The 12,154-nt window shown below is 52.0% G+C and overlaps 1 protein-coding gene across 3 annotated transcripts; it reads right to left on the reverse strand.

The window, feature by feature from the left end:
- Nucleotides 1-3,687: 3,687 nt before the first annotated feature.
- Nucleotides 3,688-11,703, reverse strand: ORAI2 (ORAI calcium release-activated calcium modulator 2). Of its 3 annotated transcripts, none has more exons than XM_074264149.1 (3): nt 11,634-11,703; nt 7,634-7,871; nt 3,688-4,316 (listed from the first exon to the last, which is right to left on the reverse strand). In XM_074264149.1, the coding sequence occupies exons 2-3, from the start codon at nt 7,859-7,861 to the stop codon at nt 3,771-3,773; spliced, it is 774 nt and encodes a 257-aa protein (XP_074120250.1). In that variant the 5' UTR covers nt 7,862-7,871; nt 11,634-11,703; the 3' UTR covers nt 3,688-3,770. The 3 variants fall into 3 exon arrangements, with proteins under 3 accessions (XP_074120250.1, XP_074120248.1, XP_074120249.1); XM_074264147.1 differs by lacking the exon at nt 11,634-11,703 and adding an exon at nt 10,771-11,255; XM_074264148.1 differs by lacking the exon at nt 11,634-11,703 and adding an exon at nt 10,604-10,943.
- Between the last annotated feature and the right edge of the window lie 451 nt (nt 11,704-12,154).

A 12,154-nucleotide genomic window follows, 5' to 3' on the forward strand; every position in this document is an offset into this window, starting at 1 on the left:
TAGGCTCTTCAGCTTTGCCTTTTGTTGAATGTCAATCCCTTCTGCAGTCCCGGATAATGGGGTGGAGACAGCCCGGGTTTAGGTCAATCACAGTCAGCATCACTTTGGTTTGGGGAAAGATGTCCCTCTTTGTACAATAGGAATGGAGCCATCTCTGAGGCGTGGAATTAAGAGTGTAAGACTTTTTAAGGCAGTCAGGCAAAAGATTTCCATTGAGGAGGATCCAGGGGTCCTTAAGAGACGGGTTAATAAACATGTTCTTGGGATGAATAGGCAGTCCTTGGCCCCAGGGGACGGGCCTCCAAAGGTCACAACCATCCCCACAATTCTGAGTCCGATTCTGAGTCCGGATCCTTAAAACTACACAAAAGGGGACAAGCTTTTTATAGCTTCAGTTATTTATTTGGCCCACATGGGAGAGGGATTGTGTACAATATATAAGCTTTACACGATTTCCATGCACTGAATAAGACTAAAGCCACCCAAAGGAGGTATAAGGATCTGTCCAAGTGCCAGCTTTAGGCCTCTGAGGCCGAACCATTATGGTATAAAAGAAGAATTCAAGAGATAATGTAATTATTGTTGGGATGCTTAAAAACATTTGGTCTTCTTGGGGCCTAAAATAGGAATGGGTGAATTTTGAAACTCTGAGGTGCTCAGATTCGGGGTCATCTCGAAATACTGGAGCATTAATGTTTGACAGGCACTGGGAAGGCCAGGACAGAGGAGGAGCTCTGGTGCCAGGATTTAATTAGAAAATAGTAGGCCAGGCTGCTCTCTGAGCCTCAGGGGAGCTGAGCCTGGATTTGAGTTTAGTACAAACAAGTACAGGGAGACACCTCCCCTCCCATGCTCCTCAGGGAGGAACCCAGCAGCAGCCCCGAGCCTCCAGAGCAGTCCAAGGACTGAAGGAGTAGGCACAATGCAAAGGGTCAATCAACTGATAAGCATTTATGAAGCCCCCTACTGTGCCCACAGTAATTCTTGTGACCTTCCTTAAACAACACCCAGCTTCTGAGAACTCAGAATTTCTCCCCCATTTTTTGTCAAGATTTTTTTTTTTTCCACTTTATTTAGAGATAGTCATAGCTGGTTCTCTAATCTCTTAAGACTTTTTCCACTCCTGATCCCTTTTTGCCTGAGAAATTTTATGCAACTCTGGGTACACAGGTGTATAAATCACACATTTACTTGTAATTTTGCAACCCCCACATTCAGTTGCAAGACCCCACATAGAGCAACCCAAGTTAAAGCAGCAGGACTAACCCCCATGTTGAGTTACAAGACCCCACATGGGGTCTCCAACCAGAGCTGAAGAAGTTGGGCTCCAGCCAGTGCGGTAGTCAGTTCTGTGCACATATCAGCTCTTCATCTCTTCTGCATAAAACCCTGAGAACCTTCAGGAGCAATATGAAGCACTTCTGAAGCTGGAAGGGGAGCCCTGTGGTGCCCCAACTCCTGGGCCCTCCATGGCGGAGGAGATGGCACCTCTTCAGGGGCATTGCTGCTACTCCATATTTATTACTAGCTGGATCCAAGTCAAAAATCTAGATGACAATAAATTTTAGAAGGGTCTTAAGGTCAACTTTGGCCAGAAAATGGACTTTTTTTTTTTTTTAAAGCCTGCAGCAGCTCAGAGCTGTCCAGCTTATGGTCCACTTGGTGCCTGTGGCCAGGCCACGGGCCATGGGTTTGGCCTTCCCTTTGGCTCCCAATGATCAGATCCCTTGTGGAGAGGAGCCAGAACTCTTCCCTCTCGATTCTCTTCAGGCATCGTTGTACAAAATGCAAAGCTGTCTTCGTGCATGGATCTCAGGTTACAGAGTCTTAGAAAGCTTACGAGAGTAAATCAAGCACGTTCGAGATGAAAGAGCACAGATTCAACTGAAACACAGAGAAAGTCTAAAGAGCATGCAGAGCAGTGTCCCCATCTCACGATCTGTCTTCAGCTCAATGGGATCGCTCAGGCCCTCGAGGACAGCCAGATGGTGACCAACGCTGGGCACCTTGGCTAGGCAGGCGGGCTGGGCCTGCCCTCGGACCTCAGCATGCCTGTTGCAGCCTTCAGAAAGGCCCAGGGCTCTGCCCGATGAGCCCTGACCTTCCATGGCCGCCACTGCTCCTCTTAGGAATTCCCCACTCACCTCACAGGAAAGCTCTCACGTTTACATGATTAGTGCTGTTGGCGAGAGGCCTCAAAGGACTTTATAAGCTCTGAAACCTTATCTGGCAAGTGGACATTAGAGATGAGAAAAGAGTCTGCTCTTGTCAGTGAGAACAAGCAGAAGGCTTTCCTGTGAGGTTAGGGCCTCTGTTGTGGAAATACGGCAAAGGCCAGAGCCAACCTGAGCATGTGAAGCTGGCAAATCCCGGGTCCAGGACCCAGATTAGATTTAATGCAGCCCACCCAGGGAGTGAGAACATGAGAGTGAGAAACTGTAAGCACAAGTCTGGGTGACCTCTGAGGGAGGCCCCTGGAGAGTGGTACGGGGACCCCGCCCCCTCAGGGCTGCCATCCTTCAACCTCAAATCCCCAGCTTCAGGACTGCCATGAACATGGCACCACCCATTTCTCCCACTGTGGGTACTAGAGTTTTCTTGTCAAACAAGATGCCCTCCCAGTGCTGGGGAAGAAGGCTTCGGGTGCAAGTCTGGGCAAGAGCAGGGAACACGGGGCAGGAGGAAAGACTCTTTGGCGCCTTTGATGAGTCCCGGGGAATGAGCCTCCCATCCCTCACCACCCCGATGGGTCAGCGGCACATGGGCAAGGGAGCAGAAGGCAGATGCTGCTCTTTAGGCAGCTCATGTGATTCACTCTTAGGGCATGTCTGTACGGCTCCTCCATGGGGCTCAGAACAAACAGAACCGCCAGACTCACATCCTCACTGCCTTCCCTGTAGTGTGGAGGCTACAAGAGGCAAGGAAGGAAGGCCCGGCTTCAGGATAGGGCCTGAATCGTTCCTTGTTAGCAATTCGCAGGAAAGGCGTCATCGTCCAGCCACTCAACAATGAGATGTTAGAAATAGGGCACCCCATGAAGGAAAGATCCCAACCTCCATGCTTCCCTGCCCAGGAGGCTCCACCACCCTGGCCTCCATGCTTCCCCTGCCCAAGGAGACCGCCACCACCCTGGCCTCCATGCTTCCCCTGCCCAAGGAGGCTGCCCCAACCCCAGCCTCCATGCTTCCTCTGCCCAAGGAGGCCGCCACCACCCCGACCTCTGTGCTTCCCTGCCCAAGGAGGCTGCCCCAACCCGGCATCCATGCTTCCCTGCTCAAGGAGGCCGCCACCACCCCGACCTCCATGCTTCCCTGCCCAAGAAGCTGCTCCAACCCTGGCCTTCATGCTTCCCCTACCCAAGGAGGCTGCCCCAACCCAGCATCCATGCTTCCCTGGCCTCCATGCTTCCCCTGCCCAAGGAAGCTGCCCAACGAGGCTGGTCTTTTAAGTTCCCAAAATTGTTTACTTTTGTTAGATGGAAAGGGAGGGGGAAACTTACTTTTGGCAACAGTATCTTATTTTAAAATACTTCCATAATCTCCAGGAAAATTTCTCACAGATTTATAGGCTTGAGACCGAATACAATTTTGGTCTTGAACTCTCTGGAAGTGTCTCAGCAGCCTCACAGAAACAGGAATTACCAATTTGGCTTTTTAATATTCCAAAAAACTCAAGCAACTATCGTGCTCCTGTGACCAAAATACTTGTTTTATTTCCAGCTTCTTTGCCTTTGACAAAGACACCCCCCGCCCCCTTGTGTGTCCAGCTACTCACACGACCTGCAAGCTCCTCTCGTGACCGTCCAACTGGACTTTGAGTTTGTGGAGCTCCTCTATCTCCCGATTGTGGCGCTCCGTTTTGTGACGGACCAGGGAACGGTAAAAGTGAATGGTGAACACGACAAAGATGAGACCCACGGGCACCATGATGATGGTGGACACGAGGGCAGCTTGCCAACCCGTGTGGCTGCTCGGGCCCGGCTTGGAACTGGGCCCGTCTTTCACGCTCGAGTCCACAGGAAGGAATTTGATCCAGCACAGGAGCACCACCTCTGCCAGGAAGAGAAGGATCCCCAGGACAGTGGAGAAGCCCCAAGCCAACTCGATGTAGGGGTGCATGCGCTCGTGAGGGGACTCACTGATGGAGTTCAAGTTGTGAATGTTGCTCACAGCTTCCACATTGGGCAGGATACAGGTGCTGATGAGGAGGGCAAAGAGGTGGACTGCCACCAGCACCGTGGTGCAGGCACTGAAGGCTATCAGGAGCATCTGGGGGTACTGGTACTGCATCTCCAACTGCACCTCCACCATGGCGACCTGCAAAACAAAGGGGGCGCCTTGGAGGGGGCCTACGCCGGCCAACGGGCGTGGAGGGGAAAGGGGGCAGCCACCGCACTCCCGTCTAGCTGGTTTATACCAAAGCTTCTCAAACTGTGGCCGAGACCCCATTTGGAGCTGAATGTGGCAAGGGCGGGGTCACAAAGATTGCAATCTATTATCAGTAAATGTTTGATTTGTATCCCTAGTTTACACATACCTGTGTATGGGGGTTGTATAAAGATTTCTTGGGCAGAAAGGGGTCACAAGTGCAAAAAGTTTAAGTCCTGGTTTAGACAATTTTTTTGGTTTGTTTTTGCAGAGGCAATTAGGGTTAAGTGACTCGTCCAGGGTCACACAACCTGGAAGAGTTAAGTGTCTGAGGATGGATTTGAACTCCTGACTTCAGGGCTTTAACCACTGTACCACCCAGCTGCCTCTGGCTTAGACAATCTTAGACAAGTGGTGAGCAGTATTGCTTTCGACTAGCACTCCTGAGTAATGATTTTAATCCTTCACTAATGGTCTTAGTCACCACTACAAACTTCCCCAGGCCGCTGGTGATGTTTCTTCGAGACCGCGCTGGCTGCTCACACAGACGGGCTCAGAGCACCATCTGGGCTGCTGGGTGCTTGGCAGAAATTTGAGGATGCCGAGTTTCCGCCATCGGGCGAGCTCCGAATCACTCGCATTAAGCCAGGGCTCTTACTTCACCGGGCTGCTGGCATGCAAATGAGCAGCTCAGGGAGTTCCGTGCCCTGGACGGTCCATCTGAGGAAGGCTGGGAAAGGAGAGTGGGCATCCCAAGGAGGTACCCCCTCTTCCCAGACAGGTTAAAGGTGACTTGGGGACAGTCAGTAGGGCCAAATGGCCCAGCACAGACCTGGGATCCATGGCTCCCAGCGTAGATGTCTGTTTGTGTTTATCCTCCTAACAACCGCCCTCCCCACGTGGTACAGAAGAGGCAGACAGTGCACAGTGCTGATTGCAGCTCTGGTCAGGGGCTTGCGCTCTGCTAACAAAACTTCTCCCAGCCCTCCTGGGGTGCACGGACCCCAGAAGCCTGATTACCTTAAAGCAAAGGGATCCAAGTAGTTCCCAGAGGAGGGGGAGGGAGAGGGGAAGCGCCCCACCTCCCCAACCACAGAGGGATGGACTCCGCCAAGGCTTGCACAAGACAGGAAGCGCCCAAAGCTGCCCTGAATGATTTCAGACAGAGGAACGACAGAAGATGCCGCTATCTCCCTGTACATCTAACTACTCAGACTGAAGGTGAAGCTGCTTCCCTTTTCCATCCTCCACAGACCAAGAAAATCCCGGGGTCACAGTGGCCAACAAGCTGAAGACCAGCAGCAGAACTCCCCAAATTGCTTAGGAGATGGGCTTCCAAGCAGCAAGGCCTTAAGTCATCCCTTCTCTATCACCTTCATGACTCAATCACTCTTATTACAAGTTATGCTTGGGTAAAAGGACGTGGAGCTGTGGGAAAGATGCAGGGACTATTAACAGTGGTTAACAGAAAATAAGAGAGATGGACAATGGGGCCTGGAAGGAAAGGGCAGCCGGAGGAGGGCTGCTCAGCCTTGGAAAGAGAAGATCAAGGGCTGTCTTTAAAGAAATGTTGGGGTTACCACAGGACCACAGGCGTTTGTCTTCTGCAGCAGCAGAAGCCCAAAGGGGGAGAAAGCGCCTTCAGAGATCTTAGGGGGGATGAGAGATGTCTCGGCCTTTGGGAAGAATAACGGCCGAAGAGTCAGGCCGGGGAGTCTTGATCCCCAAATCTTCGAAACAAACATCAGCCACCTTTGGGATTATCAACGATCAACTAAAGGGAACTGGTCGTTTTCTGGGCCTTCGTCATTTCTACAGAGATCAATCAACAAGCATTTACTGAGCACCTACTATGCGCCAAGCGTTGTGCTAGGTTAGGGATGCAGGCACAACGATGAGACGATCTCTATCCACAGTGAGCTCATCTTCTAGTCAGGGCGCCCAGTATGTAGCAAATACAGGCAGAGAATATAGAGCGTATGTGTACACACTCACACGTAATCTCTCTGCGGAGAGAGCCCGTCTGTAACATCTACGTAGACATAACTGTGGTATATCCATGGACATTGACAAGTTGTTTGGGAGGGCTGGGGATCAGGAGTTGTAGGGATGATGGTGTGGGACAAGGGAGGGGAGAGCAAGGGAGGAGGCAGGGAGGATCAGGAAAGGCTCAGAGCAACAGAAGGGCTTGAGCCTCCTTCAAAGACGTGGATGTTGGGAGGCCAGACCTTCCAGCCTTGAGGGAAGCCCAGTCCAGGGACACAAAGATGGGAGGTGGGATGTCATGTGTGAGGCAGAGAAGGAAGGCTGGCTTGGCAGCTTGAGTGGTGCAGGAGGAACAGAGTCCACTGAGGTCAGAAAGATGGGGTTGGGGCCAGGTTGTAATTGATCCTGGAGGTAATAGGGAGCCATGGGAGCCTCTGAGTAGGAAAAGCACAGCCCTGACATTTCCATCCATCGTGGGTCAAGTCACATCCGGGGAGTCAGGCCTCTTCCAAACCAGCAGCAAAGCTGACCCCGGGTCCTATTTTGGTCTTTCACACAACAAAGCCAAGTACAGGAGGTCACTCACATGGCCCCGGACCAAGGCTGGCCTTGCAGGAGCAAGCAGTCTGGGAGAGCTACCTTCTGTGAACATGCTTATGGAGCCCCATGTCTCCTCTCCCGGGAAGTACAGATAGAGACTGGTTCTTAGGGCTGGGAGGATGAGAACAAGGGCCCTTGGGAGTGAGGTGCAAACCTGAGCGGGGAAAACAAAGGCTGCTATGGCTCCAACTTCCTGCCTGGGTGACCTTAACCTGATCCTCAGTTTCTCCCTCTGTAAAATAGGGATAACTCTCGACTCACTACCTCATTGGATTGCTATGAGAAGGGAGTATGTGAAGCTACTTAGTAAGACATCAAATCACCAGAACCGTGTTGTTCTCTTAGCGCAAAGTATTAAACTCATGTCTGCGAAGTCTCATGACCTGGTGTTCCTGAATCCTTACCAACTAACTTGCGTGTGTGGTCCAGAAAGACCGATTTCTTTAAAAACAGTTCCTGTAAACTGCTGGCGGCCACAGAGTGACTTCAACCCCTCCCTCCCCTCCCCGCCCTAGAACTCTGATGCTGGCAAAAAAATCTCCTAATCTCAAAAATCTCCCTTGGTTGCCAGAGCAGGCCTAGGGGCAGCCACTTACTTTGGGAAGCCCCAAAGAACCCCAGTAAATGCCACATCTTGCTGACAGCATCTCCCCATCCCAAGGGATCCTTGAAAAACTCACCATGGCAAATCCAGACAACAGGGCAGAAGTCCGGCTGGAAGCTTTGAGCTTGGCCCTGCTCAGGTAGAGCTTTCTCCAAGAAAGGGCTTGAACTGAATGATGATTAGAAGTGACCAATTCCAGGTAGCTTCGACGAACCCAGTCCCGATAATCCATCCCTTTATTACCTGGTTCAGAGCAAGTAGGTGGGGAAGGGTCCACGGGGACATTGAGCTCTGCACTCATCATGGAAGCAAAGCTTGGGAGAAAGAAAAAAAAAAAAAAGAGAAAACCTATGTTCTGAATGGAGCCGAGGACACTGGACGAGATGATGAGATCATTTTGTAAGACATAGCAACTCATTCTGTAATTCTATGGTTCCCATCCCTAAGTGACCCGATGAGCAAACAGCCACCCCAAAAAGCAAAGAACCAACTCTTTCCTAATAGCAACTCACATTTACAGAGTTCACTGAGAGACTGGAAGACAACTAGGATTATTCCCATTTTAGAGATGAAGAAACTGAGATGCAAATTAAGCGATTTCTCTCAAGATTATCCACAATCTGGATTTGAATCCTGAGGACCCTCTCTCCTGTGCCCTTTCTGTCACATCAAAGTGCCCTGTTGCTACCAGGTTTCATGTTAAGATATGGGAGATCTGCCCAAACTTAGATCACTGAGCACTAGATGAAGTTGGAGTCTACACGGTAGGGACTGTCCCAGGGAATTAAACCTCTTGGCAGAATCCTGACTTCCTGAACCTGCCAGATTAGAATACCTGTAGAGCTTCCAGACAGAGGTATGAATACATAGATGGAACAGAAAGATTAGCTACAAATTCCTAGAACTCTCCCAACACCCGCCATTTTGCACCTGTCTACATGAGAATTTCAAGTAGAAATTACACCACCTGATGCTTCCTAGTTAACATTTGAAAAGATTTCTCCAAGTATTTCTCAGAGCTGAAGAATCTAGACTACTCATCTTTAATCTTTTAAAAATATCTGGACCAAAAAAATAACAATAAATAAATAAATAAATGAAATATCTTGATCAACCATCTTAAGGAAGACACTCAAAGCAGAAAACAGTATTTCCAAGAAGTGGTTTGTTCCTCAATAGGACAGGGGTTCTCAAACTAGGGCCCATGGGCCAGACTCGGCCCACTGAGGACGTTTATGTGGCCCACCGGGTAATGGCAAATGGGCTGAGGGGCAGAGACAGAGTGTGAGCTTTTGTTTTTACTATAGTCCGGCCTCCCACAGTCTGGGGGACAGTGAACTGGCCCCTATTTAAAAAGTTTGGGGACCACTGCTCAATAGACTTTAAAATTCCTCCCATAATATGTTATAATGAAATTTTCAGTATATTTTACACATTAAAAAATTAACTAGAAACTATTAGGAGTCTTAACAGAAACAATTAAAAACATTTTTTTTTTTTTTTGGTGAAAAATCTAATTGAAGACTGGGTGGGGAGATTGCTGTTATTCTGGGGGGATTGGTCAGTTATATGACCCTATTTGGGGTTTTCTCAGCAAAGATACTGGAGTAGTTGGCTATTTCCTTCTTCAGCTCATTTGACAGATGAAGAAACTGAGGCAGAGAGGAATAAGTGATTTGTTCAGGGTCACATCTACCAAATCCAGATCTGAATTCATGAGGACATCTTTCTGATTTCAAGCCCAGCCCTCTACCCACTGCACCACCTACACGGAAGGGTACTCATTTCAAATTTGGTTTGGAAGGTTGGAACTAAATGGAAGAGGGACTGATCTGTGGGAGTCTTGTCAAGTACAGCCTTAATTTTTTGCGGACTTCTGGAATTCTAAGGATCAGACTATGTTCTCATTGTTATTCTTTAGTCTAAATCATGTCTGGCTCCTCGTGACCCCATCTGGGGTTTTCTTGGCAAAGCTACTGATTAGAATGATTTGCCATTTCCTTTTCCAGTATATTTTACAGATGGGGAAACTGAGGCACATAGGGTTAATGACTTGCCCAGAATCATCAGCTAATGAGTGCTGAGGATGAGTTTGAACTCAGGTTTTCCTAACTCCAGGTAAGTGCCCTATTTACTGCCTGCCCTAGGATGTATATCAATATACCAAAAGAGACCAAGTCTACACAGACAACTATACATGATCAGTGCCAATTCATCATGGAATCAGCCTCAAGGTCAGAGGCACCTTGTGGTTAGTTCACTTGGCACAGGATCCTAACCCATCAAGTCTGCGGGAACAGGCTGCTTAGGCTTTTACAAACAAATCAGTGTTTCTGGACCCTGGTGCACTGAGCAGGGGAAGGGGAATCTTATAGGTGCCAGCAGCAGGAGCAAACCAGAGGCTTGTGGGGTTTTGCCCCCCTTTTTTGGCCTATAACTTGAAAAGTACACTCACCCCCCCCCCTTTTAATCCACACTTGTATTTTAAAATTGCTTCTCAGGAGAGACTCAGTAGTTTCAGGAAGAATTCTTTTTGAGGGAGAAAGGAGCAATCTTAACAGAATTTAATGGCTTATATAATTCTCAGTGGGAAACCGTGAGCTCTTTTCAGCCAGGTTTGAGCTACTCTCTCTTTACCGCCCCCCCCCTCCCCAAGTTTCATCAATTACAGGTAACTGACACTCCTGAGAGAGCCCTGGAGAAGAGCATTCTCGACTTTCTTAGGGAGGGTTCAGGGAAACTAATTCCCACTAACCACCGGTTCGCTCTAAATGATCTAGACTCTTCCTAATTAGGAAGTTCTCTTCTTTGAGTAGCTCTCCTACCTAAATGTTGCCACTCTAGCCTCGTTTTATCCTATGGACGTTAAAAGTGGGAGGAAAGCGCTAGGGAGCCCCTTCCCCCATCCGGCTGCAGATTCAGAACGGGGAGAGCTTCAGGGAGGCGGCGGGCGGCCAGATTCAACTTCGTGAGGGCCAATTTTGGCGGGTTCCGAAGGTCCAGAGACAGCAAACAGGATTAACTACAGAGCCCATCCCCCACCTACCTTTCCCTCTTCCACACTGAGTAACAGGGAGCACGCAATCATGCTCCCTCCTCCCCGGCTCCTGTTCCTGCCAAGGGCCCCCTTCTCGAGCCCACCACCGCAGGGACGCGCCCCCCTTCGCCACGACCGACCGCGAATCCTCTCCGGGGAGCGATCCAAGGGATTACCTTTGGCCAGCGCGCATTCCCAGCGGGGAAGCCCGCCGTACTGCAGCGCCGTAAAGCTGGCAGCATTACCACAGCCGCAGTGGCAGATGCCCCGGAGCCGCCCTCAGCGCCCGTGGGTGGGCAGCAGCAGCAAGGGTGTCCGGGAAAATCGTGAGCTGGCCCCCTCCCCCACAGAGAGCCGCAGGGGTCCTCCGGGGCGCGCACCCACGAGATGATGATGTGACCGCACACACACACACTTAGATACACACACACACAGCCCTTTGTGCGCGGGAACGGACACCCACGCCCCCCCCAGACGCACACACAGACCCACGCCGAGACACACGTCTTTCTCCACGCCAAGTGTGAAGTAGACCACAAACACGGTGTTTCTCCACGAGAACGTGCATACATGGACAGCTGGCGGCGAGCGCGCGCGGACACCACACACACACACACACACACACACACACACACACACACACACACACACAGCCCACTCCTCGATGCAGACCTCCACGTGGACTCCTTGCGGGGCCCCGGCCCCCCCGCCCAAGGCTCCCAGAGCAGCTCTGCGCACCGAACGCTCCGCGGCTGCCCGTCCAGGTGACGGGTTCTGGCGGCCGCCCCCAGGATCCCACGATTCTCGCAATGTGGACCGTCCCCCGCCCGCCCAGGTCCCCCTCCTCCCGCCGGCCCTCTGGGGCTGCTCCTCATCCTTCGTGCCCCCCCATCCCAGCGGGGTCCGTCCTAGTCTAGGGGAGGTTTCCACCGGTGGCCGGGGTGACGCGCCGTGTCTCCGCGGGGTTCCCCAGCCCCTCCTCCTCCCCACCCTGCGTGGGGCACGTGACAGCCCCCAGCCCCGCGCCCCCCGTACTCACCGAGCGGCCGCCCCGCCCTCGGCTCCGGCTCGCTGCAGGCGGCGGCGGCGGCGGCAGCGGCCGGGGCGCGGCTCTGCTCTCCCCCCTCCCGCTCCCTGCCTCCTCTCCTCCTCCTCCTCCTCCTCCTCCTCCTCCTCCTCCTCCTCCTCCTCCCCTCTCCCTCTCTCTCTCTCTCTCTCCCTCCCGCTCCCGCCGCCTCCGCCGCCTCCCCCGCCCCCGACGCAGCCGCTACCAGGACAACGACGGCCGCGGTCACGTGGGGTGGTAGGCGGGGGGGGGGCGCCCCGGGAGTGAAAAGTGGTCACGTGGGGCCCGGGGCGGGGGCGGAGCCGCAGCCTGCAGGGGTAGCGCTGGAAGGGACTCGAAGCGCTCTGGGCGGACATCTGCGTGCGTGGGTGTGCTCGCGTGGGGTAATAAAGCCCTGGCTGCATTTGGGAGCTTTCTACGACCCCAGTTTGTCCCGTCCCTACTGTGTGCCAGGCCCTGCCTGGGGCAAGCGCTTCGCAGAGCTCCCCCTTGGT

The sequence above is a fragment of the Sminthopsis crassicaudata genome, chromosome 4 (assembly GCF_048593235.1).
Source record: "Sminthopsis crassicaudata isolate SCR6 chromosome 4, ASM4859323v1, whole genome shotgun sequence".
Lineage (NCBI taxonomy): Eukaryota > Metazoa > Chordata > Mammalia > Dasyuromorphia > Dasyuridae > Sminthopsis > Sminthopsis crassicaudata.